Source organism: Manduca sexta, chromosome 8 (genome assembly GCF_014839805.1).
Source record: "Manduca sexta isolate Smith_Timp_Sample1 chromosome 8, JHU_Msex_v1.0, whole genome shotgun sequence".
NCBI lineage: Eukaryota > Metazoa > Arthropoda > Insecta > Lepidoptera > Sphingidae > Manduca > Manduca sexta.
Genome location: NC_051122.1, coordinates 6,349,286 through 6,377,085, shown reverse-complemented (window position 1 = coordinate 6,377,085; position 27,800 = coordinate 6,349,286). Strand labels below are relative to the sequence as shown.

The 27,800-nt window shown below is 34.6% G+C and overlaps 1 protein-coding gene across 1 annotated transcript; it reads left to right on the top strand.

The window, feature by feature from the left end:
- The first annotated feature begins 851 nt into the window (after positions 1–851).
- Positions 852–25,924, top strand: LOC115446758. The gene is made up of 3 exons (XM_030173545.2): positions 852–1,317; positions 2,500–2,521; positions 24,196–25,924. Exons 1-3 carry the CDS (start codon positions 1,156–1,158, stop codon positions 24,330–24,332), a joined length of 321 nt encoding a protein of 106 aa, XP_030029405.1. The 5' UTR covers positions 852–1,155; the 3' UTR covers positions 24,333–25,924.
- Positions 25,925–27,800: the final 1,876 nt, after the last annotated feature.

Here is a 27,800-nt window from a genome sequence, read left to right as displayed (position 1 = left end):
AAAATTATAAAGAAATGTTGTCAGGCGCATAAATCCGATGTGCGATGAACAAGAATTTCTGAATACGTATGTAGGTACGCAAATTTACGCGTTATTATTCAGTTAAAAATACCCAACACCTATTTCCGAGTGAGTTGATGTTTCAACAGAATTTACATTGTTTTGTAAATATTGTACGCGTACGTGCAATCGTTCTATATTCATTGCAATGGTAATTGTATGACTGTTAGCTGGGAGACAATCGTATTCATATGGAAATTTTAATATCTGCATGTATCTTATCTACTTGTTGCGATACTTAAAGGTTTTGTTTGGTTTGGGTTAGTGACCGTTATTGTCATTTGAAGAGGGAAGATGGTTCCATAATTAGGTACCTACTTAATAAATTAATTGTATTTTTATTGTACCGGATACTCTATATGCAGAGGTTAAGTTCCTTACTCTAGGTAGAGTCTGTCTCAAATGCATTTTAATTAGTATTGATTTGCATTTGAAACTAACACGATGAACTAATAGGCACTTCTTCAGATTTATATTTGCATATATGGTAAAATTCATCGTTTCTGTTTCAAATAAAAGTTTTAGAAAATTTAATACGTCGTTACCAATAATGGACATTTCAATTGCCTCCTACCTAATTAATTGCTAAAGTAAGTAGCTATTTCCCAAACTTCATATTAAATATAATATTATCATCATGTAGAAATCAATGCAATCTGCGAGATGCACTATACGACCTTTAATGAATCTCTGTGTTATCAGCTCGATAAAAAAGAAATTGCAAGCTAACTGCAAGATTAGATCCCGTGAGCGTTCATGCATTGTAATTAGAGCTAATATTCGAATGGTAGGACGTGCACGGCATCGTTCGTCAGCGCATGATCGGCATCCGACAGCCCGGCAGGCAGTACCTCGGCCGCTTTCATCGGAGTAAGACGTACCGCCGCTCATAACACAACCCTTAGGGAGGGCTAAATAATGACTGAACTCACCCCTGGGAGCGCGCGAGACAATCGTAAAAATAAGTGAACTCGACAAACTATGGCCGGTTTAGTTACAAACGAATTATCATCCAAGAAATTATAGTGCACCTTAAAACGGACATTTGTAGGACTAAATATATTTGCACCTGGTGAAAAAAAAAAACAACTCAAAATGAGACAGGACAGCGACGCATCAGCTCTCGCTGAGAGAGTTGCCGCTTTCAAGAGCGATCCGGAGAAACTTCGTCAGGCGACAGAATTTGTTGATCAACTTATTCAACAAGCTAAGAAAGAGGCGGAACTTAAACAAAAAGAGAAAGACAGAAGTAAATTCGTAAGTATTAATGTATATTTATCCCCGTAAGGAAAGAATAAACGGAAATGATAGGGCGGTAAGTGTTAAAAGTGCCGTAGTGATGCCTTAGATTGCAACAATCGGCTTCTTCCAATAGAACGCTGTCCATCACGACTCAATATTTAATAGATATCGATATGTGACTTCGGAATATTGCATGCACTTCATTAATCTATCGGACGGTCATTTTTCATTCAGGCGTCTACACATTTTCAATAGCTGTTACGTTAATTTGATCAATATCTAAGTATAGTATCGTTCGATTGTGATGAATTATTGCAAGCCTTAAATAGGCACTAGTTCTGCCAATGCACTATTTTCTCTACCACACACATTTTGTTTTGTTAATAAAACATCAGATATAGTTAACTCTTCCCAATTTTTATCAAACGCTAATCGTAACGATGATGTTTACTTAAAAACTGTATTGATGTTCATGAGATTATAGTGAGCAATCGGCTTATGTTTATCAGATAAAAAATGTGAGATACGTTTATGCAATGAGTGTTTGATCGATTGTTTGGTCGTTTGTCGAGCTTTGGCAGGGCATCAACGAAAAAGCAGCGTACCCATCGCGCCGGTCTGAATAATTGACCTTTTATCTGAGTTTGCATCACCATCGCAGAACGTTTTTTGTTAATACAAACTGTCTATACTTAGTTTTATATGTTTAAACTCCAAGATTAGCGTGTTAGAGATGGATGTTTCATAGTTACCGTTCTATTAGAAATGAATATTTAGACATCTAGTTTCTTGATTACATCTCCAGGCTCACTTTATTTTATGATTGGCTATTATTAGATTTTTTTTTACTTGTTTCTTACTGGCTTTTCTGATAGCGTGACTACTACGATTTCCTATACCACAGTTATTAATTTTGCATCAGCACAAATTCTTGTAAAGCAATTTAGAAGTTTTTATTGCTGTTTATATAGTAATTTTGTCTGTGATTTGACAGACTATTCTTGATATCATAATAGTGCAAAGAAACAATAATCACGAATTAATGACGTAGAATTTACTAATGAATTTAAAATACATGAAACATTGCATAATTTAATTTTATACTTATAAATTGCCGGCTTGCTGCATTATTAAATGAATTATGAATATTTTCCATAATATCTTTAATACGCTAAGTGCTTTTTCTCTTTGTTTCAGGAATTACAAGACCCAGCTGCTGGTGAGTATTCAATCGCGCTTTTTATTTTAGTTTTGCGGCTTTCTCTGAACATTTATTTAATTCTGTATTAATAAACTGTACTCGTCCTGAGTTTCATAAAAGATCAAATTGTATTTAATACCCTTTGTCATAGGACTGACGAACGAGATTTGTTTGTAAACGCTTCATGAGAGTTCGAGCTTTACAGGGATTTTATTGACGGACTGTAGGGCAGCGCCTCACATACAATAATCTCTTACCTTCTTATGAAGGGGTTACGGATATTACGCGATCATAACTTTTTTGGTAATATCAGAGGATAGAGGAAATGCATATACATGTACCATAAAATATTGTAACTTTCGTGAAATGTTTAATTTGATCTAATTCATTTTCACAAACGATTCAACGACAGTCATGAAAATCGTAATTGATAAAGGTCGTCAAACTTTATTAATATTTGCATATAATTTGCTTATTATACCTGATTCGAATTTCCATATTCCTTTATAAGATAGAAACATATAAAAATAAACATATAAAATTTCAAATAGTTCAAACAGTTAACACCAATCGAAATAAGCTCTATAAATGGACGAAGCGTTTTCATGAAATGGTGCATAATAAAGTCACCTGGTAGAGAGCGCCTGTTTAAAATTCATATTGCAGACGCCTCAAGGCTGAATTTGAAATATTCTTATAACAATGGACTTACAAGTATATACCTTAAGGTTATCTTCCATTTACTAGAAATTGTAACAAGGGTATATGAATAACTTTTAATAATTGAGTTATTTATATATTTGAACACACATAATATATTTTCGACACACGGCTCACACTTTCTTTCTCACACAAATACGTACGTCGTACACTATTTCGAGCTGAACTTCATCATTGAAATTTGTAACCATTGAACTAACTTACTAGCCAATTTGTATATTTTATGGTTTGAAATTAAAATCAACCAAATAATCTAATTCAGTCAATTTGGCTGACCTCTACCTCAGACGTTTAATGACAATTAATTATTAACGATTATTAGAGACAATCTGAAGATATTATTACCTATAATGAAAATGTGGAATCTGGAGGGCTGGAAGGATAAAGCTTGGGATGGACTGAGGTTCTTTATGGTTACTAAGTTAATAATTAAGAGATACTTTCTTGAACTCTAAAAATAACAGCAAAAGTAAAATTCATTAGAGTTGCGCCAGCACAAACGTCTTAATTTGAATATCAGTAACTGTAAAACTGCTTCGGTGGTAGTCATGTATTGCGTGCGCATTACGACACCGCTGTAAGGTCACGGATTCAAATCCCGGGGCGGGAAAAGTGTATCACCTCATGAGAAGGAACACACTTGTCGAAAAGGATGGCGTCGTTGTATCTCTGCATACTTCTTGCGGGATAAAGGCGTGATTTGTGTTTTGTTTGATTTGTAACAGTAAAAGTGACTAAACTAATTTTTGGATACTATCGCGGTTTTTTATATTTCAGTTTTCTCCCGACGTTTCGAAGACCTTGCAGCCTTCATGGTCACGGGGGGGACTCTAAAAAACTAAAATATAAAAAACCGCGATAGAATCCGAAAATTAGTTTAATTTCAAAGTCTAACATTCGCGTAAACATAAGAAATCATTAAGTAAAAGTGACTGTTATTATTAACTACTGGTGGCAGGTCTCCCATATGTGAGAGTCCGTCTGGATAGCACCGCAATGTCTATTTCTGCCGCCTAGTAGCAATGTGTAATCAATGTTGTGTTCCGGTTTGAAGGACATTGTAGCCTGTGTAACTACTGGACATAATAAGACATTATCTCATGTCTTAGGATGTCGAGTGCAGTGGTATATCCAACAATACTTTGTAATTCAAGGTGTTGGATGGCGTTTCTATTATTAATAGGCGGTCATATAGCTTACCATCAGGCGAACAATAAGCTCGACTCGTCATTAAAAGAAAAAAAAAGTATGTAGAAACTGAACGTGAAAGTTGAATGGTCAACTCTGTATAGTTGAAAAACAAGAAGTTAAACAAAAGGGTTATATAGGTCACAATCGTCATGTCAACCGAAGTAATTGCAAATGCAATGACCGGTTTCGAAACGCAAATGAGTTATTAAACCAGGACTTTCAGTGTGTACAATGTTTGCGACTTAACAAATATTTTATCAACTACATGATCTAATTCGCTCTATAGATTACGACCCCTCGATGATCTAGCTATTAGTATGCAGTGTTGGTTTCATATAGGGGAACATACGAATGACTGAATAGTTCATATACGCAATTTAGTACTTAATAGAACTCTCTCATCTTAGACAGAGTAAAGTGAAGAAGAAATATGAGAAAAGCTGACCTCACCGCCTTGTGACTTGCATAGCTTGAAACAGTAGTACTTACTTGATTTGTCGCCATTATTATCCTGCTAGGGGCCGGTATTCCAACTATTTTACTATAAAAGTGTTACGTCATGGCCAGGGTTGCTAGTTCCCAGGGTTTTCTTAAACAATTAGATCACCTTGATATACCAGTGAAGATACCACTATGTTTTTGTTATTAATCAATATTCAATGTCATACTTTTTGTAACATTTAATGGAGGAGTGAAGTTCTCATAATCCAGTCTGATTACCTTCATTAGATGTCGATAAAGCAGTAACAATTTCTCTGGATTCAGTTTACTTACCATTTTTATTTTATTACTGATGTTTTGAAGCAATTATTATCCTTCCCTGTGAATTTTACGCTGATGTTTTATCTTCGCGCTTAAGAGTTTATCGTCTGTATAATTTATGGTATTGCGCCGAGAAAACAAATTTATACGCTAATTCTTATTTTCTTTCTCGTTTATGATCTTTGTAAATTTGTAATATTTCTAGACATTTATACGCAATGGTATTAAAAGAGATTATTTAAACAGAACCTATAAAAGCGTGAAAGGTTCCTAACCCTGAACGGGATTCATATCTTAAATGTACCGGTAGTGGAAATCTTACTGAGAAACTCTGAACGAAACGGTTTGATTCCGTTGAGTTTGAAAGGAATATATTTCTCCCTTATGTGGAGCGCTTAAATCATAAAATAGTAACACTACGTTACGAAGGCAACCCACGTGAGAATTAAACAGGACATGAATCTATAAAATTGATTGTCTCGGCGGAAACATCTCATTACCGTTATGACAATAATTTCCTCCACATGTTGCTAGAACTGGCAAGTTTTAGTAACAAAATTCATAATTAGGCTCTTTTTTAGATATTTGTTAAGATTAACGTCTATAGGTAACGATTTAGAAAAAAACATGTATGGTTTTGTGTATTTTGTATTTGTGTATTTTGGTTCATGTTTATCTTAGAAATCTAACATGATATTTATATAACAGAGTCCGTGAATTTCAAAGGCTTTAGTCCACTGTTTTATTATACCTGTAAGTATGAAAATTTCATTTAAGATTTACCAGTTGAGGAGCTTGTTTGTGGTTCGTGTCGTTTCAGTCCCCTAGCGTTTACTATATTATTTGGATGATTAAATTAGTGTGCCCTCGCAAAAAATAGCCTGGAAATATCTTTTAAGAAAACAAAATTTAAATGTAGAGTCCTCTTCATTTCTTCTCTGGGTAAATCTATCACTATAAAGAATAATGATATTTCTTGGTTGAAAAGAATAATATTTTTAGACAAAAGACAACTTTTAAATTTATTATTCTGTATGTGAGTTATAAAAAGTGAAGTAAATCTCTTTTGCAAGAAGCTAATTTGTAGACAAACTCTAAGTTAACTTACTATTGGTACTTAATATTAATTTATTAAGTTACTCAGACTAGACGTCGAATGATTGTTCATTTACAAAACAATTCATGAGCAGAGGATTGTTTATATAAATTGAATATGCGAAGCCTTTTGCTGAGTATGTAGGAGTTAACATTATAATATTTTTTCTCTCCCTGGCGTATTTTATGCAAATTTTGTAATAGCTGCGGCGTCCATGCAATAAAGCCGATTATGAATTTATCACGCATTAGACAATGTTGGTGTTTAAATATATTTTAATATTAATTTTACATACATGTGGGAATGGAACATTAGTGTGATGCTTGGAATAAAATGTAAAGTGCACGATGACAGACTAAAGACGTCAGAGGGGAAAAATATTAAAAATGCAATTAACTTGAAAAGTAAAGTTTTATTTTGTAACAAATCCATATAGATCTTGAAAATATTTTTCTTTCGTCGTATGTTTGCAAAATTTAAACATATGTAATATCTTATTAACGTTCAATTTCAATAAGCGAATCTTAATCTATGATCCGATCCCGAGAATAAACCAATCTAATTAAGTAATTTGTAAGCATGTCAATAAAACTCTATTCTGATTGGTCCATTTTGTTAATCGTAGCAATAAACAATTTGGATCGCTTTTTGAAATTGGTGGTTTAGACTATTGCCGAATAACTTGATGGAAAATTAGCGCACGAATATTCGCCATTTTCAATAAACGAACCCAAGCGCTTTCGAACTATTTCAATAATGGACCAATAAGAACAAAGTGTTTTTGACGTGTTCACAAATGACTTATTTTGATTGGTTCATCCTCAGAATCGCATTGAAGATTGAGATTGTATTTAAATATGGCGTAAGTTATTAATAAATGAAGCCTTTTAAACATATTTTATGGCTCTTAGATAACCTGGTGATTATGAAGGCTGCATTAAAATTCACAAACGATTTTTTAAATAGAATAGAATAAAAAAGGATTTATAATACAATATTTTTGGTAGGAAACATTTATAATAAAATCACTACAAACTTCAAGCTGTTACATCATAAATTGTACATTTCATTTTTTAAATACCTTTTTAATTTTACCCTATTACACGTGGAGCTCCCCTTAACGCGCCTCTCGCAAAAAAATAGGGTTGTTTTTAGTCAAGAATATATTAATAATACGTACTCCGACGCAGTATGCAATCAATACACTAAATTCCAAGCCCTTGAGGCTTTATTTATTTATTTATTTATTTACACTTTATTGTACACCACGGATAAAAATAATGTAAGAAGAAAAGAGAAAAAAAAGTACAAATGGCGGTCTTATCGCACAAGGCAATCTCTTACAGACAACCATGGGATGGATATAAGAGAAAACGGAATAATAAGGGGCAGCATAAGGCGTACGAAGGATATAACTAATTACTTACTTAAAGATAAGAATTTTTTTTTTATTAAATTATTAAAATCATATAAAATGAAACCATAAAGTAAAACTTTTAAGAAGACCGTAAAATGCTTTGAAGTTTTTCTCTGAAGACGGCTTAATACTTACCTAAGTCGGTACAATGGTCATTACGATGGATTCCTTAAAAGGTTTTTCACAAAGGTCGTTTCTTTTATCCCGAATGAAGATACAATTTAATTTTGGGGCTCTCTTCGTTCAGCGTCTTTGTTGACTGTCTTGGTACCTTAGATAAATTACAGCGATATATCATTTTGACTTTATTTTGCTTAGGATTATTATTTGCGTTTTAAAAAAAATTGTAAATAGTGATATTTTTTGCAATAAATTTTATTAGTCACTGAAATAAAAACGCATGATTGGATTTTTTTTAATTATTTAGTAAACTGGAAATACAATAATCATTTTGGTAAATAATTACTTAATGGAATGTAATCATAATGTTTTTTGAAGATTAATTGTTGATTTTTTCATATATTTTTGGTGCATATTAATATTTTTACACCATTCATACTGCATAAAATTATTTAAATTCCTAAATACTTCAATTAACATCCAAAATCAACGGAAACTATCGATGTCTCCAAAGCATCAGGTCGTAAATAAAAAAATATGATTTTACTGAGGATCAATGTAGTACCTACACTACTCTTTTGACAAATAATTAAAACATTTTCTTCTACTTATGTTTTAGAATTATGTTTTTTTTTTAAATTAGGCAGTGGAACAATGTTTTAAATAACCAGAAGAATAATATAATGCTTTTTGAATATTGTTCATTAAAACGGATCCTCTATAAAATTATACTTTATTACAATCTAATGCGTGGAAGCCATCGATAGTTACACATAATGTCCTCTGTGCATAGAATTAATAAATAAATCTCATTCCAATGCGTTTTACTTTCTTTGTTGTGTTTATAAATATGTAAAATGGCGTGCACATAACAAGGATCAGGTCCCTAGAGGGAAATATTGTCACAAATGCAGTGTTACTAACTTTTATTTATACTTATAGCTTTGTTTCTGTCTGTGTTTAATGTTTACGTTGGATATGTATGAGTAAACTAAGTATTTTAGTGGAATTTGCTTTCATTGAAACTTTATTTTCATACTATTAATGATAATATTTTGTCGACCTAAATAGTATTTAAAATTTTATATCTCATTTTTAAGATAGTACCTACCTATGTTAATAAAACTTATAACCTTATATCCGTGAATTAATAATCTTTACTTCAACAAATTTAATAATCTATGTATTTACTACAATTTTGAATATAAGTATGTATTACGATAAAAAAATAGATTATCATAACATTATAGACTTTATCTTTGGTGATTATTTTTGCACACACACTCACTTTTATTTCCGAAGGGTTAGCCGTTAGGCAAAGTCGCAACTGGTGCACTATCTTTCTGCCGTGTGTATTCCGTACTATCATGTGATAGGGGGCGAGCTTATCGCCATATAGGGCACAAATTCCAGACTGGGCTGATACTGAGTAGAAAATGCAATATCACTGCCCGCTTGAGAGACGTAACCCGAGTCTTCAGCTCCAGTACCGGGTTTATATTTTTTATGAGTGTAGGCCACTTTATTTCCGTCGCCCCATGTAGGTAGGTTTATGTATGTATGTAGGTTTCTAAAATACTTAAAAATATTCCATTTGTTTGTATTATGGAAGGCACTAAAGTTAAATAAACGAATGATTAATTAAATCGAGTGAGCGTCCTCTGAAATCTGCCGCCCCTAAGAGGCTACCGTTCATAGGCCGCAGCCTATACGGCCTATTTACAAATCCAGGACTGTTCAGCACTGCAGTAGTAGCATAATACTAACTACGCCACTGAGGCAGATACGTTTTGCTACAAAATTATATCGCCAATAGTTTATACGTTCTCTTATGACGGGTATAATGATAGTAATAGACTATTAAGTTATAAAAGGTATTTTATGAGGAGCCTGCCTTATTTTTATAGTGCCTTCAGAACTAGAAATTATAGCGCGATAACGTTGCCTCGTAATTTTTGTTTTTCTCTTCATATGCTTTTATGAAGGTTCTTCGACGACGTTTTCTTCAAAACATAATTCTGAGAGACTGTTTCTTACATAAATATCGAAGTTAGTACTTTTTTATGGAACTTTATCTGGACTTTATTGTTAGTACATTCTAATATTAGGTATTCTTTATTAATAACATCTACACAGCCGTGGCAAAGGGTCCATATAAGCCGATTCCTACCGACTTCGCTTTATCTAGAATTTATGTGGAATCTATTTATCATTAGAATGATTTTCATACCGCATTCATACAATATTAGTACCTGTTCAGAAAATTTCCCGTTTCGCCACCGCTACACGGTACCTACTTCATTATAAACCACCTTAAATAATGGCTACAAATCTGATCAAATTGTTACTAAAGTCGACATAATAACATTTAATCCTTATTTGAATACGCAAGCCGCCGCTGTTAAAAGATGAAAGGTTAAGTAACTTCAGCGTTGTTTTAGGTACAGAAGCCAAATATTTAGAATTCAAATAACTTGAGTCTATAGGTGTCAATACGTCTCATGATTTCAAAACAAATAATAATACATTTTCTGGCGAACTGCAGGGATGATTGAAAAAAAAGGTCAAAAGGTTGGCTGCAAAATGCTTCTTCGAACTCAAATTAAGGTGAAGATTATCATTGATCTTCAGACACTGAGTGTTTTCTTTCATAATAGGTTGGGTAGACGTTCTTGACTTTAACGGTTTTCTTCACTTAACCCTCGTATCTTGACCGCCCGGCACCGCCCCAAAGCGGATACTGCAGGAAATGGCTACATGGGTACGAGAGCACGGTCAATTGGTTTTCTTGGGCCTGTATTTATGTATACCATTGTATCCACCATTCAGAAGGTCCCTTAGAATTAAATCGGATTGCTATGTAGGATTGTGTAATGATGTAGAATCGACAGAAATAGTGTAAATGGGTCAGGTTATATTCGAAAGGGTCTTATGTAGTACTGTTAGTATAAAAATATTCTTGTGAAGGTATTTGTGACGCCTTTTGCTATAAACACACTGAGCGTTTGAAAGACCCTGGCAGCTGTTCATTGACAGACGTATCGGTCGTTTGGTTTGTTTAAAATATACTTGCCCACTGCTGAGCACGGGCCTCCTCTACTACTGAGAGGGATTAGGCCTTAGTCCACCACGCTGGCCGAAAATGTAAAATATGTGAAAGTATATTTGTAGTCAGTGATACTTCTTTTTATTAACCGACTTCAAGAAAGGAGGAGGTTATCAATCATAAATATTACTTACATTACATTTGAAAAACTCTATTTTTATTCGAAAGAATATATCTCCAGATTTGTCCCATAATTTTTTTTCAAAGCGCTTCAGTAATTTTTGTTTTTTTTTTAAATAAAAATCGCATCAGTTCCTAACAGTATTTATTCTATACTGTCTACATTTTGATTATGATCGGCAACAAGCCCTCACTTCAACTTCTATTTAGTGTAGATGCTACTAGATATTAAATAAGATTTATGATCGTATTATGAGTTGCTATTTTATTTAATAACTTGTAGTAACAACGGCTTAGGAATGAAGATTTAACATCAAAGTTTGTAACTAAATATATTCCATTTCAAACTAATGACTTCATTAAAACGTTAAACTTACATAGAAAGAAATAATTAACTTTGAAGTGCTTTATAAGAAAATTATTGCAATCAAAACTCGTTAATTCTGAATCTCTTGATTCGTTTTACTTTGATTCGTTTCAGAGTTAGTTTGTTCATCGCTTTCATCTCAAAAGTTTTTCTTCTTATTTCATCAAAGTTAATTCCTTTTCGATTAACAGCGCTAATTTTAATTATATATGTATATAGGGTATATATAATATATGTATATATTTTATACGTATATGGCAAAATTATCCCACTGTACCTGATGGTAAGTGGGGTGGGTTCCAATAGAATGTCTACTGACGAGAGATGATTACCCCTCGACAATCGACACAATTGTGCCGGCCTGTTTTTTTTTGGAGATCTGCCGTGATTATTACCAGGGGTACCCTGCGAACGGTGTACAAGCGATTCCCCGGCTTAGCAACCACGGTAGTCCCTGTGAGGAGTTGGTAGGCCCTACCGTTATCACCGTCGGTGCCAGTGGACGGTATACTGGCGACTCACGGCTATCCGGTCTCAGGGCCTGGGAGAAAGAAGGGAGGGGATAGGGTGAAGGAAGAGTAAAAGGATGGAGCCATCTCAGAATAGTTGGAAGGGAGAGGGAGGGGAAACGTTTGCGAACCCTTATAGGCCTTAATGTGTATTTAGCAACCATGAGGTACACACACCGAACTGTGTGCCTAGGGTCGCGGCAAATGTGCCCCCATCCATGGGCGTGCATTCGGTGTGGAGACCAAGTGCACAAGAATTGCCTCGGGGGGGTTGTGCTGGCCTGTTGGAACCGGATATACACAGGCTAATTCCGGAACGCGACACTTACGTGAGCCATTATGACAAGTTTTAACAACATGTGTACGGTGATAATATTATAAATGCGTAGGTAACTACGCCTAGGTTGTAACAAATATTTACTTCCAATATTATTTTGTCGAAATTTATCACACAGTAAGCACGAATCGAAAAGAACATAAGCTACTTTTTAGCTACTCATCACAAATTTAACGCGAGGCAAGTTGCGAGCAAATGCTAGTTATAACTTAATACCGCAATTATTGGTAAGCACTTGTTCAATAGGCTGAGATTCCCGATATAATTTCTACTCTAATAGCTATTCCGTAATTAGTTTCACGTTTCTCTTTGGTCCAATGAATATAACTTGAAAGACGAAATTCGCGTGTATATTTAGGAAGCTACATATTGTATGATATACGAAACTATGAGGTCTAATATAGCAAACGTGTCCCGAAACTATATCGATTTATCTTGTTATAGTTGATTATAGTTTATACTCCAGTAATTGTAATGGAGTAGTTACCGTAATTATTAAAGGCATTATTAAGACAACACGTTCAATTATATTGTAGAGCTAGTCAAAGAAAAAATTACATATTATAAGTAAGGTGACTGCCTTGGTGGCGTGGTGGTATTGCGGTACAACTGCACAGCTGAGATCTCAGGTTCAATCCCCGGGTCGAGCAAATTGATGTTGGTTTTTTTTTACTGTGTCAGCCTGGAGGTTGGAATTTGTGCCCGATATGGTGATAGAGGGACATCATGGGAAGGAGTACACACGGCAGGAAGTTGGTGCATCAGTTGCGCCCCTGCCTACGAATATAGGTGTGCTAACCAATTCATAAAAAAAATGTACTTGGAGCTGTGAATCAAAATCGGAACCTTACCGTTTATACCCTTGGGCCTCTGTTGGGAAAGCATAAAGGCGACTGTCGAAAACGGGGCTTAGATCAGAAAGAAAGCTTGCAGAGCTATCTTATGCAAGCAATTTTTACTGTTTTTTTGTTTACCATCAGCTGCAGTAGGGTCACTGCAGTAGAAATATAAAAGAAAGCGCTTCTAGAAATTCTCATGCAATATATTGTTAAGAGAGATATTATCTGTTATTAGAACAATTTTCGAAGTAGCGTAGATTATCTAGCGGGTAAAATTGTATCCTCAAAATATTTTACCTTATTTTACCATGATATATTTTTAAAATTTGTTTTTAGGCATGTTGCCAATTGTCGAACTGAGTGAAAATTGTTATGGAAATTGCTTTTACAGCTTTGAAACTTTTTTACGATTATTGAAAAATGTAGAATATAGAGCGATAAATTAAGCAGACCGCTTTCATGTTGTGATTTAACTTTCTTGGGTTAGTTTCTCTACAAAATACTGATACAATTTTGATGTTTATTATTTGCCTTATTAAAGTCTATTATTGTAACCAGCGTGTATCCATAATCTATGAAAGGTCGACCTTTTTAAAGATTGCGCGAGGTATATAATCCACAGCTTTCTCTTCACTCATCGATTGACCAACCTACACACACACTCACACCTTTTATCCCCGGAAGGCTAGGCGTGTCCGTCCCATGACGTGATAGGGGGCGAGTCTATCTCCATATCAGGCACGAATTTCAGAATTAGGGCTTATTCTATGAAGAAAAAAGTCAATATCACTTCACCCATCTGGGGATCGAACGCCAGACCTCAGCACTGCAGTAAATACCCTATTACTACTACGCAACCGAGGCTACCTGTTAACAATAAATAAAAAAGAGTAATTTATTTCGCAACCAGTAAAGCTAAAAAAATAACAAATAGTTGCAAAAAGCCATACAAAGTTTTAAGTACAAAGCTCTACCGGTTTTTCTGTCAAAGGGTTGACATGGGACACGCTGGGACGGTTCCGAGCAGCTATCTTAGTGCAACAAGATACCCCGGGGCCATCCCGTATGCGCCGAAGAAGGCCACCGCGGGTTTTGGTTGGTATGCCGGTGTAGGGTATACAAGGGTTACGAACTCGGTCTAATGCTCACTCGGATGATGTTATACTCCCGAGTGTCGACATTAGTCCGCAAGACCGGTGAAACCAACATAACCATTCCATTGACCCTCTAAGTGGTGGTAGCGACAACGCGTTTGTCCCCGCGAAAAAAAAATAGGGTTGACATGGGTGGCAAGTGGCAACAAAGAGAATTATAATATAGATGGAAAGGCGGCGAACTTCTAGCGGAGATCTCTTTCATCTGTAATGCATCGGGTGTTACAACTTTGTCAAAATATATTCGTAAAATGTTAGTGTCTTGTGACCTACTTAACGGTTAAGTTTTCATTAAATTGAAAACTTTGCGACATTCCGCGCTTGGTACGAAAATACTAGGTTCGCATAAGTAAAAAGTAATTCTCTCTTGCCAGCTCGTACATATATACATTTATTATTATATTTACATAGGTAACGCAAATAATCATATGAAAAACCTATTACGCCTTTATCTCTGAAGGAGTAGGCGGAGTTGCAACTGTAGCATCCAATTGCGCCATATGTACTCCGCCCCATGATGTGATAGGGTGCGAATCTCTCGCAATATCGGGCACACTGGTGCTGGGCAGAAAAAATAACGATCACTGCCCAACTCGTCATATTAAATATATCTAAAGATCGTCGATATTTATAATATAAATAACATAGAAATAGTTATACGCGTACGAATAGTTCTATTCTATTGTGTATCATGGAGATATGAATGGTTCGCTGATTCCACTAACAACCTGTTTTAAATAACTAAAGTAATGACTACGTGCTAGCCATTCGTTATGTTTCATTGTATGTTAAATGATTAAGAGGCACATTGTTTTTAAAGTTGAGGAAAATCTTTAGTTTTACATAACTTGGTAGATTATTTATTTTATGTAACCAAGTAGATTTCAAGAACATTTTCCAAATTTATTAATTACATACTTTCTGACAAACTGATTGGAACTATTTTATTCTGTGTTTTCCCATAGTTGCTACAAAGTAGGTGTGGCGGATTGCTAGGTTTCCATGCATAGCAAAATCAAGACTATTATTCTGTTCAAAAATATTTCCGTTTTGCGTCGAAAATCGCATTTGAACGCGATTAATATTTACCTGCACCTTATAGCCGGGTCGATAAATAATTACGATATAATTCAGGATTCTAGGTTTTGCAAAATCTATATTACTATTATATAAAGCTGAAGAGTTTGTTTGTTTGTTTGTTTGTTTGTTTGTTTGAACGCCCTAATCTCAGGAACTACCGGGTCAAAATGAAAAATTCTTTTTGTGTTGGATAGCCCTTTGTTCGTGGAGTGCTATAGGCTATATATCATCACGCTATACCCAAAAGGAGCGGAGCAGTAATGGCTAATCTCAGGAACTACCAGTTCGAATTGAAAAATTCTTTTTGTGTTGGATAGCCGTTTGTTCCTCGAGTGCTATAGGCTATATATCATCACGCTATACCCAAAAGGAGCGGAGCAGTAATGGCTAATCTCAGGAACTACCAGTTCGAATTGAAAAATTCTTTTTGTGTTGGATAGCCCTTTATTCCTCGAATGCTATAGACTATATATCATCACGCTATGACCAATAGGAGCGGAGCAGTAATGAAACATGTTGCAAAAACGGGGAAAATTAATTAGTTTTGGGAGCTTCCGTTGCGTGCACTGCGTAAACGGTTAAAGTTATGCAACAATGATATATGACGGGATCGTTCCTCTTAAAAAGTTCTACAAAAATATATTATAAAACAAAGTCCCCCGTTGCATCTGTCTGCATGAACGTGTTAAACTCAAAAACTACCCAACGTATTAAGATAAAATTTGGTATGGAGCCAGTTTGAGACCCTGGGAAGGACATAGGCTCCCGGGAAAAATAAATAGCGTGACTTTTATAACAGGAAACTTTAGCCCGAAAAACTTTATAATGCGAGCGGAGCCGCGGGCAAAAGCTAGTACACATATAAATAAAGGTAATGGCATTCAACTAATTTTAATGAGCTCTGTTGTTGGGAACCAGGACGCGGTAAAGTTTGAACGCGGCAAACATGGAGAACAATCATCTTGTAATTGAAACTTTTGGGATTCAGTGAATAGTTTTATGAAACTTCTCAGTTGTGCTATGCTTTATACCACACTTTGAAAGTAGCAGATGTTAATTATTTGGACGGACTGTCTCTCGAATATTCTCGTATTCTACTTGTGTTATCGGTCTAACAATGGACATTTTCAGAGCAACCACCATCTTTTTAGAGGATATTCTAAAATACATTTTGAATAAAGATACATTTAAAGGTCTGTATACAGTCTTTATAAACGCACTTAATAAATATTGTGAATCTAAAGGTGTCCTTGTAATCGTTTTCTGTGTGTAAAATATATTGAACAGTTTGTTTAGCGTACGCATTAATAAATATGAATTCAATAAATCTTACTCAATTTTATTTAAATATAGCCATAACCCAACAATACAGTATAGAGTTCAATCTAAAATCGTTTTAAGAGGATATTGTAGCGTTCAGTGTAGAGTCCGAAACACGTAATAAGAGCACATTGTTATATGCATGACTTTAATATTGTAATATTATCTGCCTATGGCCTAAGTACTTAAGAAAATGACATAACGGAGAGATATGACCGAGCAACCTTGGCATGCTTAGCTGTTATCAAACAGTGATCTAGAGGTCTTATTTTATCACAGTAGCAGGTAGGTATGTACTACAGTGGTATATTTACTGATCGCAATATGGAAGCACCGTAAATTTCTTGTGAAGGGAATAAAAACGCGGATTCGTTCCGTTTACACGTTTGCAGACTATAAACCAATGTTTGCTATAAAACGGAACGTAAATTATTTACGATTCCCGTGTACGTTGTCAGTGTAATACAATAATATTATGTAGGTACTTTGTTATTTCAAATATTCATATCGGCACAAGACATGGTCAAACATTTTAAATTTTACTTATAACCAACTTCAGCCAGAGTTCGGCACAGCGCGCTTTTGACTGAATGCCCGGCGTCACGTCCTGACAAACGCCACATAATTTAATTCCCGATCCGGGCATGTAACCCGAAACCTCTCGCTTCACAGTCATTCTTACGAAACACTCTGTCGATAGAACAAAGCGGTAATAAACCTCTCAGAAGACTGCCATTTGGTCGTTAGAAGACGCACGAAGCGTAATGACATTGTATTTTTACCCTTACACGTGTATTTTCTACAAAATATTTTACTTAATATTATATCTCGCTCTCTACCATATCATGGAACGGAACACACTGGCGAACAGTCGGTGCCCTACTTGCACCTTTGCCTACCCATTTAGGATTAAAGCCGTGATATGTGTACATTATATCAAACTATACTGAATATGACATATCTATAACTTATTTTTTGTGTACGTCAGTAATCTAATCCCCGATGCAAAATTCAGCTGGAAAACCCGTCCTATCGAAAATCAGATTTGCAGCATCCACGTAACAAAATTACGATGGGTTAATCAGATTGTTTCATCGCATAGATGTTTTCGATTTTATTTAGCGAAATTCTTTTCTAATCTCGTTGACCTATTTGATTTTATATTTTCACTTCTTCCACTCTTTCTCTGTTCTCTCATTGTGCGTCATACTATTTGGGGTTGGCGAGAAACTTTTTCAAGTATGTTGTGGAATGTAATTGGCTTAATTTTTGTAATAAGGCGCCTGTATGACGTCAATCGTCTGGGAGAATCTTTGTGTGAAAATAGTATTTCGAAAAAATAATGTAAGTATTCGGGAAGCTCTTGGTTCTCAGCAGAAGCGCAAAATTGTGTTAATGTGTAGAGAACTGGTTTCTTCAGGATGAGGATTTATGGTCGATAAGGACTTGACTCCTATCACATCAGAGGACATATACAACGGCTGAGTCGGTGAACTAGTTGGCAGCGCTTTTGCATTTTAGGGAAATATGCTATATTTTTCATTTGAATAGATACCTTGTGTTATTCAAGAATACTGTTGCTTTTATCATTGAAACAATTTTTAGAATCGAAAACAGAGTTAGAATTAACCTACCTTTTTAATATCTGTATAAATAATTTCTTTATATTGAGAGTCAGATAGATTATAGACGGATAGCTATATTTTGAACAGGAAACCATTAAGGATGATGCCATTCCCGTAATTGCATTTACTAGAATGATGTCACCAAAGCGGGCCAAAGTTAGCAACGGAACGCGACAGTAGGTACCTAATTACATTACTAACTCCATTTGAAGTTAGCAAAACCTCTTTACCTCTTAGTTAATCCCTAAGCTTTATAATTTTATGAAACACAAAACAATTTTATATAAAGATGTTAGTACAGGATTTTAGTGTACCTACAAACCCAACTTGTTAACGTTTTATGGTCACTAAAGCTTTTAGTTCATTGTTTTCGAATCGTAAGTTAACTTCAAAAAGTTTACTATTCATTTCAATGTTTATATTACGGGATTAGCCCATGACGGACACGCGGATAGCAATTTTGTTTTAGTATACGAAAACGTAGAGCGTCGACACGCCTTGTGATTATTATTTAAGCTTCTAATAGCCTATACACACGTCCAAAAATTTGCATTTTAATACGCGCCCTCTGATTGTGTCTTTACGGCGTATTTTACTTACGTTCATAAGTAAAGTACATTTCGTTTTTATTGCGTTTGTAGCACGTTGTATGCCATTGCATTAAATTTGACACAATTCAATAAAAATTTCAATTGTTTCACTTCTTTATTTAGTGATATTTCAATTTAGTTATGGGATATATTTTTTATTTATAATAAAAAGCAGTTGTGATCTGTCTAATGATTTGTTCATCTGAGCAAGGATTAATTTTGAAACAAACAAACGCACATTATGCTTTTATCCTTGAAGCGGTAGACAGTAGTGTAAATATAGGTACCACCCATTATTTGCCATGTATGTTTAGTCCCAAGATGTGATGGGGAGCGAGTCTATTGCCATATCAAGGATAGATAATAGACTCCGGGCTGATAGTGACCAGAAAAACCCAATATCAATTTATCGGACCCGGCATTTTAATACAGGAACCTATAGGTATAATTATAAAATTGTATTTTTATTTTGCCTCTAGATTTTATGCTCTGAATAAATCTTATCGTGATAATATTAAGCCCTAAATTAACTTAACATATTTCTGAGTTTAACACGTGTGTATTTGTCTGAAGCTAATTGTTACCCTCATTATTTTCGTTTAAAATGTTTTGTTCGCCGTTTATCTTTACCAAGATGTTTGTTAAGTCAGCTACTGGAGATAACGATCTTTGTTTATGGCTTTTAACATCGGAGACTGTCTGGGTATTTAATAACACATTTCAAGGAAAACGTTCAATATATGATATTTCTTACAAAATTGAGTAACTTTATAAAGAAGTTATTTTAATAATTAATTTTGTTTTAGGTACATTGTTACTTGGTATTCTGAGATCATTAATTCTATTGTTTGCAAATCGTAATGTTTGTTCAAATAAACATTATTAACATATACTTATTTAAAATAGTTCTTCTATCTATACTTACTATTATATAAAGCTGAAGTGTTTGTGTCTTTAAACGCGGTAATCTGAAAAACTATTGGTTCAAATGAAAAAATAATAATAATAATAATAATATCAGCCCTGTATTATATACTTGCCCACTGCTGAGCACGGGCCTCCTCTACTACTGAGAGGGATTAGGCCTTAGTCCACCACGCTGGCCTAGTGCGGATTGGTAGACTTCACACACCTTCGAAATTCCCATAGAGAACTTCTCAGATGTGCAGGTTTCCTCACGATGTTTTCCTTCACCGTTAAAGCGAACGATAAATTCACAAAGAATACACACATGTTTTTTTAGAAAAGTCAGAGTTGTGTGCCCTTGGGATTTGAACCCGCGGACATTCGTCTCGCAGTCCGTTCCACACCCAACTAGGCTATCGCCGCTTTTTTTGCGGCTTTTGTAACATTTTTCGTTGATGCTCCGCTCCTATTGGTCATAGCGTGATGTTAATACGAAAATATTTTTTCGTATTAACATCACGCTATGACCAATAGGAGCGGAGCATCAACGAAAAATGTTACAAAAGCCGTTGCATACCCTATTTAAACAGTCAAATTTACGCAACAATCATGTAAGACGGTAATGTTGGTCTTAAAAAAAATCGCATCTGTCTGCCTGTCTGAACGCGATAAACTTCAAAACTACCCAATGGACTTGGATGAAATTTAGAATGGAGATAGTTTGAGACTCTGAGAAGGAAATGTAGCTTCTTTCTATCCAGGAGAAATATATAGCGGGATTTTTACCCCGGAAAACTCTTTCATGCAGAGGAACCCGAAGCAAAGGCTAGCAATTCATTTGTTTTTGAAAAGAATAACATTAGAAGGCAAAAATAAAAACTACACTAAAATCTGAAGAAATAAAAATAAATCGTACTTATTGCGTTTACTATTCTGTCTTAATTCCTCATTCTCTTCAATGGATCATCTATATAACCCTTTTAATTAACAAACCGTTATACAAGTAGCTATAATTATAAGTCTGAAAGGTACAACGACCGTCTGTTTGGGACTAAAATCGATACCGAAGGGCGCTCCCCTTGTCAAAGAATCAGTATGCCGTGACAAAATAGTGTCTTTGATATATGGTATACGAGAAAATGGCGATAGTCACGGCATTATGTAACTTTGTATAAGAATAATAAAATTTACCGGAAAGTTGAAGGAAATTCTGCTGGAGATATGTTTATATACTAAAGTTTTTAGTCGCTGTTATTTACCGTTCCAAATCGTTCGCTATGTAATTTAAAAAATATGGATTTTGTCTTTATTTATTTCACACATAATATGAATAACTTTAAAGCGGCTATAGTCTAGTTGGGTGTGGAACGGACTGCCAAGATGAATGTCCGCAGGTTCAAATGCCAAGGGCGCACACCTCTGACTTTTCTAAAAAATCATGTGTGTATTCTTTGTGAATTTATCGTTCGCTTTAACGGTGAAGGAAAACATCACGAGGAAACCTGTACATCTAAGAAGTTCTCTATAGGAATTTCGAAGGTGTGTGAAGTCTACCAATCTGCACTAGGCCAGCGGGGTGGACTAAAGCCTATACAGGGCTGAATTTATTATATTATTATGAATAACAGGTCCGCAACGTGAAAGGTTTTTCTAAGATAAATATTTTCCCGGGATAAAATTAGCCTAGATCACACATGAGTCGTGTAGCTTCCTATTAGTAAAAAAAAAATCAAAATCGGTTTAGTAGTTCCTGGGATTTGCGTGTACGAAACAAACAAAATCTTCAGCTTTATATATTAGTATAGATTATGTATTTTCTTGGAGTTGTTGAACCCAAATCTAAAAACAACAGTTTAGTCTAATACTTCTAAATACCTCATAAGATCTTACATGATGCAGGGTTGCAATTATTTCCTTAAAATACCTGATAATAATATAAGCCCTGTATTATATACTATCTCACTGTTGGGCACGGGCCTCCTCTACTACTGAGAGGGATTAGGCCTGAGTCCATACACCACGCTGGCCTAGTGCGGATTGGTACACTTTACTAAAAATTTCTCATGTTTGTAGTTTTCTTCAAGATGTTTTCTTTCACCGTTAATGCAAACGATAATTCACAAAGAATACACACATAATTTCAGAAACGTCTACGGTGTGTGTCCTTGGGTTTTGACCTGCGGACATTCGTCTCGGCTCTCCGTTCCACCCCCTATTGGCTACCAAAATACATATGTAGAGATACGCTATTTAGATTTAAGTATATGGCGTTCGTTGTTGATTAGAAAATCGCAATCTTCACATATTTTTATAATCTCAATTTTATATTTATTGTAGTACAATAACTTCGAATTAAAAAAAATAAAGTACTCAAACTCAAATTATTTGTTCTCAAACTCAAATTAGCGCTTGAAATAAAATTAATGTTATGAAGCAATAGGTACTTATTACATTGCGTAGATAAGGTGTTTAGGCTAACAGCAATTACTTAGCAGTTATTTTCATAACTTACGTACTCGAAATTATACAAGTAATAAGTAGTATATTAAACTTTGGAAAGATATTTGGATGCGTATCGCACATGAATGAAACCGATGAACCTATTTGGAATTTCGGCACAAAGTTATACCCTGTACCTAATGGAATCAGCAAATTATATGCAAATTTTATACCCGAAAAGCAAATTGTGTGAATTTGATTATGTAAAAGATGTTTTAGGCAATCAAAGCCACAAACATCGACTAGTAACTTTATAATTTTGAACCTGAATTTAAAGGGAAAAAATATATTATAATACCGTTTAATAATATGCTAGACTACTTATAGCATAGCTGACAAACCTTTTAGCGAAGTATAAAGTAATTTAAACGTCGTTTCTATAACAAAAGACAACAAGAGCGGACAGGAATTAGAACAGCGCTCTTCCATTTCTTGCTCTTAGAAAACTATGTAATGCTTTTAAGGCGATCGTGTCCGTCCGAGTGTTGTGAGGTTTCTCAGTTTTATACAGAAGAATAAAAAAGAAATATGTTTACTGTAAATAGTATGAGATTGCTGGTCGTAGGCGTTGTCAATAAACTCCAAGAGCTGTCTAGAAATGTACAAATTATATGAAAAACTAATGAAAGGGTCTACCTATGCCTAAGTATATAAGGTACAAATTCCCCAAGCAGTTCATGTTTACTAAGTTCATATACATATAAAGGTATTTAACATAACACTATTATGATTTACCGCCATTTTCAATAATCGATCCCAACCGGTTTTCTCAATCTATCTCAAAAATAGACCAAAAATAAACTGCTTTTTAACATGCTTACAAATGACCTACTTTAATTGATTTATTCTCGTAATCGGATTGATAATTGAGATTGGGATCGATTATTGAAAACGGCTGATAGTGCGAATCCAGTAGATTCATAACATAATCATATTATCATAACTACTGGTGGTAGGTCTCTCATATGCGAGAGTCCGTCTGGGTAGGTATCACCGTAACTTCTTTTTCTGCTGCCAAGCAGCCGTGTGTAGTCACTGTTGTGTTCCGATTTGAAGGACATTATAGCCAGTGTAACAACTGGACATAATAAGACTTAACACTTCATGTCTCAGGATAGCGCAGTGGCATACCAAACAATACTTTGTAATTCAAGGTGTTGGATGGTGTTTCTATTGTTTATGGGCGGTTCTATCGCTTACCATCAGGCGAACGGCAAGCTCGTCTCGTCATTTAAAGCAATAAAAAAAATAGGTAGGTTTAGGTATGACATCGCATGAGTCTTTATGTATTCAGATCTCGTCTTCTTCTAGGTCACAGGCACCGACATTGACTCACTTATCTCGGAATTTATAAGATTTGCCTGTAATGCTTAAGGCTGAAATTATACTTAACCTTTGCCTCTTTAATACCAAGACCTTTTAAAACACATTATACTATATTCAAAGTAACGTGAGGAAATGGACTTGTATCTCTCGTAATGGTTAGACTCCAATATCGTCTTTCTTGCCACCCTTCGTTAAATCTGTTGATATAATACAGGTGTGGAATTCGTTGGTAAATGTTCTTAGAAACATGACAAGTTTGTTTAAAGATACTTGCAATAGTTTATTTTTAGGAAAAATATTGTTTTGTTTGACGATCAGCAAAGGTGTCGGCTATAAAGCATTGAAATAAGTAATATTTTGATATTCTACATCTGTATTGTAGCAAAGGATATGTATTCAGTCTAGCAGTAGTACTAACAAAGGTAATATTAAATCCAACGTAATAAACGTAGCAATATTGAAATACATTTTTTTCACCGTAACTCAATTGTTTGCTCGGCGAAGTGACAAAACAGAAAGTTTCGAATTCAATTGGGAACGCTACGCCTCGCATGGAGATTTGGCAACGCCGCTAGCATATTAATAATGGCCCCTACTATTTGTTACAGGCAATTTGAAGCGGCGATTGGGACGAGCTCGCGGTTTCGTCCTGCGCATGTTCGACGCGCTTTGCAACTGTACGCAAACGGCCGCAGCCGCCGCCGCTCGCAGCACCGCCCGAAACAACCCTTTCACCAAGCGTTAACCCGATCACAACTCACTTTCGAGAGCACGTAGTAATTGATGTCCTTTGAAAGAGCGTTCAGGTCGTCTTGCGGAGTTCTTTCATCTTTATTTTGTTAAAGGAGCTTTGATGTAATATGAATGTTATTAAAGAACCTTCTTGACTTCGAAGTAAATGTTTTCTGTGAGGATCTTAGACTTTGATTACTTCTTATTTATTTGTAGATGTATTCATTAATCACAATATGACGTAAGGCTGTATTATTAATGTATAAAACATATCTGTGAGCACGTTATACAGATTTTCTCAAGACCAAAGATCTATGCAAGCTATATAAAATCGAACTTCTTAGTGTACTTCGTTTTTTCGTTAGAATGTTAGTCTTCCTAAGGGATTACTTATCATTACGTCACATATGGAAAGGCAATTGTTCCAGAGACCGTGACGACGCTGCAATCAATATGAAATATCGTGATGTAGCGTCATTTGCAAACACAGAATTGATAGAAGTGCTTATAGGATAACATCAGTAAGTTGGAAATTCGAATTATACACATAGTGTGACGTAGTTATGAATAATACCTGATTAGTGTCCCTAAAACGGTGTAACATGGTGTTATGTGATCGGTGTTGATGACGCTTATAGTAATAAGTGTGTATTTAATAATACATTTTAGATTAGAAAATCTGAAGGTGTACCTCATCATTTATAAAGGTCACCTGGCTGCATATTCAAGCTTATTTTGCAAGTTTCTACCGACGCGACGCAACGGCGGCGTAAGCCGTCAAACAATTTTTGTTCCATTTTAAAATTTATCAGATTGTTTCATTAAAAACATTTGTAATAATTTTTCGTGCCGCCATTTTAATAGGCTTAGTCATATTTCTTTCGTAGATTTCCGAAGCTTTAATCAGTAATTAATGCAGTTAAACCACATATATTAAATAATAACGATCTATGTCCAATATATGGCTGATTTTATAAAAAAATATTCTCAGACTTTTTGATGGCAATTGTATTACTTTTTTAACTTTTTCTATAACAAATAGAATACGAATAGAATTTTATAATAAAGGTAATCTTTATTTCCATTATCTCAAACTACAGCACAAAGAGTAAACAAAAGCTCAAACATATTTGTAATCAGTTGCTTTTTAATAACTTTTTGTGTCTTTTTTTTACTTTATAAGTATTTATTATGATGAGATAATTAAATATCCCGTAGAATTTAAATAAAACAAGGCATTTATTCACTTATTCGAATAAATCTTAATAATCTATTATATATTTAACACAGGAATTGTAATAACAGTAAGTGAATAAGTACCTTTGTAAATCGTAAGTCATTTGTGTAGGGCTGGAAAAGATTGAGAGAGAATTTATGAAATATATCTTCTATGAATTGATGGAAAAAATGGTAAAGACGTAGTTTATGTATAAAAGAAAAATATTTTTAATTATGAATTCTGTAGGTGTTCGATGGATATGGTATTTAATATTATAAAATGTTTTAATATAAATGTTCAATGTGATATCCTGCCTGTAACCTTTACTTCCGGTGTGAATCTACTGAATACTTCTTCTAAATATAAAAATGGTTTTATAAACTTTAGTATTTCTTTTATTTCCTTTTCGGATGATAAAAAAATACCTTTTTACTAACTAAAGTCGTTTGCAACTGTGTAATCACAAAATATATACAGTCATAATGCAATTTATAGTTTAATTGCACGATAACTAAACCATAAATTAATTATTAGTATAACTAAATTGAACACATAATATATATTAATTTGTTGATTAATTACACAAATAGTTATTACAATTTTGACAAATTTTTAACATAATTGTAAACGTTTCTCTTAAACCTAATCGAAGAGGCCGCAACGCACCATGCCTGGCGCAAAGGTGCTCATAACGCTTGCACCATTACCACGCTGTATAGGTAGAATACAACGTGGTGATTGAAGACAGTTTCATCTTCAGGCTCAACGGTAATGCTAACTGAACTAGAGTGGTACCATCGTCTACGAGAAAACTGACATGTGGTACTATTATGCTCACGCGTTTCTTAATAAAATTATAGCTGGGCTAACTCTATTATTCAATTATTTTATGGCTAGTAGCGGCCTTAATTATTGCGAAGCTTTGGGTGACAGATCTTTACGAGGCCTTTTTACCTGATTGCCGAACATAGTTCCGTTTCGTTCTCGCCACCCCTTGAGAATGCCATTGCCTGAGGCCAACTTCCTCATGATTTCCTTTACGGAACAGTAATATACAATCAGGTAAGCCATTGAATAATTAGTCTAATCTTTGCTAACATAAGCTATGGTTACGTTGAGGATTTAATACTATTTTTTAATTCTGGTAATTTGGTGTTTCTGTAACTATTTTATTTTATAACAACTTAGACGCAGAAGAATCTGTAAGCAATAGCTATTAACTATAGTGATTATAAAATATAAAAGTTAAAGGTTTCATAAACGTATATGGGTTTGATAAAGTCTGACCCCTTTCACCCCGAGGTAAGTGCAAAAATATTTTTTCGAATCGATAAACTTACACAAAAGATCCCCTGACCTGTTTCTGTTGTACTATTTCCCGACATAGGAATTGGACCACCATGCACTACCCTTTCGGCTTATATAGTGCACTATAACGCATAGTACTTACATAAAAACTTCTATACAGCAGTATCAGTTAAGTATATCTTTTGCTAACCAAACGTTGTTTAGTAGTTAATATTTATGAAATCGAAAAAATAAGTGTGGAAGGACCTACTTATTTTTTTTTATAAAGATATAAAAGCTTATAATGGCTTTCTATTTTTAAACGTAAAAAAAAGTGACTCTATTTTTAAATTGATTAAAAGACGTCAGAAAAAATATTGAACCATTTTATCGAGGCTATGATGAAATATCTCATCTTCCTCCTTCGCGGTCCGCGTTACAAAATATAGAACGTTGGGAAACTAATTTACGTTTCCATAAGCATGGTGCGGCGTTAAACGAAATACAAATTTATTCTAAATTCCTTCAGGTCAAGGCGGAAATAGGGAATCAGGTCACCATTTTTCTAGGCTATTAAATCAATAGGCAACGTTCATTTACTTACGTGATTTAATAATATGTTTAGAAATGTATACAACTTGTAGCAATATTGTTTACTTTGCCTCTTGTTCTAGAGGTTTATTGGATGGAGACAATTGAGAAAATGATGTAACCAAATGAATAAAATTGTTTTTAATAACAGATTACTTAAATTCAGATCTGCGATTATGCCAAACAATTGAAAAATCATTTGCTCGTTTTTTACCATCTCTAGAGATTAAACGGATGGAACTTGCACCTGGGCAAATTTTGTGCCAAATATATTTTTCAGTGTGCATATCCATTACCATATAGGTTACCATTACTTTTACTATTACAATAAGAACCTGGGTATATTTAATTAACAGTATTTGAAAGACATTCATGATGCTTATT